Source organism: Phyllobates terribilis, unplaced genomic scaffold, assembly GCF_046119375.1.
Source record: "Phyllobates terribilis strain yellow unplaced genomic scaffold, ASM4611937v1 Scaffold_11__3_contigs__length_659146591, whole genome shotgun sequence".
Lineage (NCBI taxonomy): Eukaryota > Metazoa > Chordata > Amphibia > Anura > Dendrobatidae > Phyllobates > Phyllobates terribilis.
The window spans coordinates 581,757,306-581,760,077 of NW_027362771.1; the positions used below are offsets into that span (position 1 = coordinate 581,757,306).

At 40.2% G+C, this 2,772-nt stretch overlaps 1 protein-coding gene across 1 annotated transcript in view; it reads left to right on the plus strand.

Moving 5' to 3' along the window:
• Positions 1 to 2,295, plus strand: part of LOC141165360 (DAN domain family member 5-like) — an 18,894-nt gene extending 16,599 nt beyond the window's left edge. Inside the window, exons 2-3 of the mRNA XM_073650956.1 lie at positions 381 to 969; positions 1,926 to 2,295. Coding sequence (XP_073507057.1) covers positions 604 to 969; positions 1,926 to 2,198 — 639 coding nt within the window. The 5' untranslated portion in view covers positions 381 to 603 and the 3' untranslated portion in view covers positions 2,199 to 2,295. The remainder of the gene's footprint in view (positions 1 to 380; positions 970 to 1,925) is intronic.
• Positions 2,296 to 2,772: the final 477 nt, after the last annotated feature.

Genomic DNA, 2,772 nt, shown 5'->3' on the forward strand with positions numbered 1-2,772 from the left:
ACAGGGAGATTGAACACTTTGTATTAGAACCTCCCACAGATGAGGACTGATCACTGGTGGTCTCAACTTATTTTTAGGATTTGTTCAAAGTAGATGACCCTCTTAACAGCATATGTGAAATATTGCCCCCGTTTTCATACATTGGTCCGTTTCTATCCGTTTTGGGGCAATGTATGTGACAATGGATGTTGTAAAGTCTATACTATGATGGACTCCTGGCCATAAATGATGAATGGCTGCCACCTGCAGTGTCGACCTGCCCTCTGCACAAGTTTTGCCACCAGACACCCCATCACCTGTCATCTATGAAACTCAAACATGTCTGAACCGGCGAAACCAACTTGACTCCAACCAAAGTTTTGTTTTCTTTGTTCGGACAGGTGTGACAAGTGTGGAAGATCTCTCCAACCACATCTCCTAATTTTCAGCCCAGGAGTCCTTCTCCCCCCGTCATGTATGTATATAAGGCACTGCTGAACCTAAGGTGCTTGAGAAGGTAAATCAGCGTATGACTCTGGGGTCTCCTGAGACCCTCCAACATTGACGAAAGGGGACCGATCCCCCAGACTGTACAGCATTACACCCGCCTTCCTACTGAAGAAAATGCTCCTGCTCCTAATTGTTCTGGCTGCCTCCTTGGTGAGCTCTGCTCCTTTCCTCGAGGATGAAGGATCGGCCTTCATAAGTGTGGACCCGAATCATGGAAGACGGCAGGAGACTTCTGATAAAAGGGTGGACGAAGAAGGAAAGAGATTCAGCTTCGAAGACAGAAGGAGCAAAACTGATTCCTTCCAAACAAGGTCCAGAGTTCCTCTAAAAGACCACATGGACGAAGGAGCCCTCCAAAGGAAAATGGTTTGGGAGAGCGCCATCCGGAGGGAGAGGCCCACGTCTCGTCCTGACACGGTGCTGCCGATCGGGCAAGATGCTCTGAAAAGATCCAGCTGCAACGCTCTGCCCTTCATACAGGTAAGGGGTTGTTTAAAAGTGAAATCCCTGGTAAAAATCTGAGCAATAAATTGTCATGCTGTGCATTTATAATCAGCGCTGCAGGTCAATTTCTGTTGTTATTATTATTATTATTATTATGCATAAATGAGATTTATCAAAATCTCCTCCACTTTGCTGCTGTTATAACACGCTGCACGTTTTCTGTGCCAAAATCCATATGGCAAATGGGTAACACATCCCCCCACATAGTTGATTGCTTTGCCCTATTATTGCAATTGCTGGGCACAAATGCTACAAAATTAGGGAATCTATATTACGACCACAAGTCCCAGCCCAAGTGCGGGTGGTCTACAGGGATCTATGTAAATGCAGTTAGTTTGGCGCCATAGACCCCCAATCAGTCTGGGACTATTGGTTGTTATTTTGATGCTGTGATCCATCAAAAGGCATTTGAGACTTTCCTTATTTTTAGTTTCATTTAATAATAATATTTATTATTATGAATAATGATATCATTATGATGGATAATAAAGATTTTTTTTTTTTTAATTTTTTTTTAATTTATTTAATAATAAATATATTCTTAAATAACTATAGTGTAATATTATTTAAAATAAATATTTTTTATAGAATGTTCTTATTCTTAAAATATTTTATACTAAATATTATATAATTATAATCTAAAATAAAGAATATATAATAAAAATAATTATGTATTTTATTTTTGTTATATAATCTTATCAAAAACATATATTTATAATAAGATTATTCCTTGCATAATAAAAATAAATAGTAACAACAAAAATGATAAAAAAAATATTTATATAATAAAAATATTTATATGTATTAATTATAATTTGTTTATTAATAATAAATACATATATTTATTAATTATTTAAGATTGATTGATTTTATTATTAAAGAATAATAATAAATATAACCTGTTTTTTTTTTTTTTTTTTTTTTCTCCCCAGAATGTTTTCAGGAAAAGCTGCGCTCCTCTGAAGTTTCACAATAAATTTTGCTTTGGTCAGTGCAATTCGTTTTACGTCCCGGGTCTGCCCTCCGGACTGTCTCAGCCCTGCACGTCATGCGCTCCCTCCCGTTCCAGGCGCATCTCTGTCCCGCTGCGCTGTCGTGGGGGCCGCCTGTCGTGGGAGGAGGTGGTCCTGGTGGAAGAATGTGACTGCGATGCCCCGGAGCTCGGTCAGGCCGGCAGCGGCGAGGGATTTCTGCCAGTAACCTAAACCACAGACTATACGGGAAAGACTGGATTTGACGCAGGGCCTCTGCGACGGCCTCTGATCTGTAATTCTTTGACCCCTGGCACCCCTCGTGTGAGACACGGCCAGACGATGACCACAATTCTTAATTTATTTTTTAAAAACTTTTTATTTTAACGTCGCTCCCTTTAGAGGAGTTTGTAAAATGAATTTGAACACTGGGCCGTCTCCGTCCTGTGTGTAGGATTTTAGTCCTTTTATGTTTTAATTGTTAATTTTTTTACTTTTGCACATTCCTAAATCGCTTTTCTTATCCGGTTTGTACATTTTAAAGGCCTTTGCCTTTCTGTAATGTGAAGTTCTGTGACTTGATCTCGGCTTGTGGTCCGTGAATAAGATCCTTGTCCTGGTCCTGCTTTCACAGCTGCCGTCCTCGCTGCAATGCATCGGTGCAGGTAAGCGCCACCATTAGGGAGTGGTAGCAAAGCCTCAGCTGTACGAGCGACGATCGGTCAGGATCGGCTTTACATGTCACCTATGACCCCAAGCGGAGCTCTAAGTAATCGTTCTAATCTAGAAACGCTAAATTAGAAAGTTG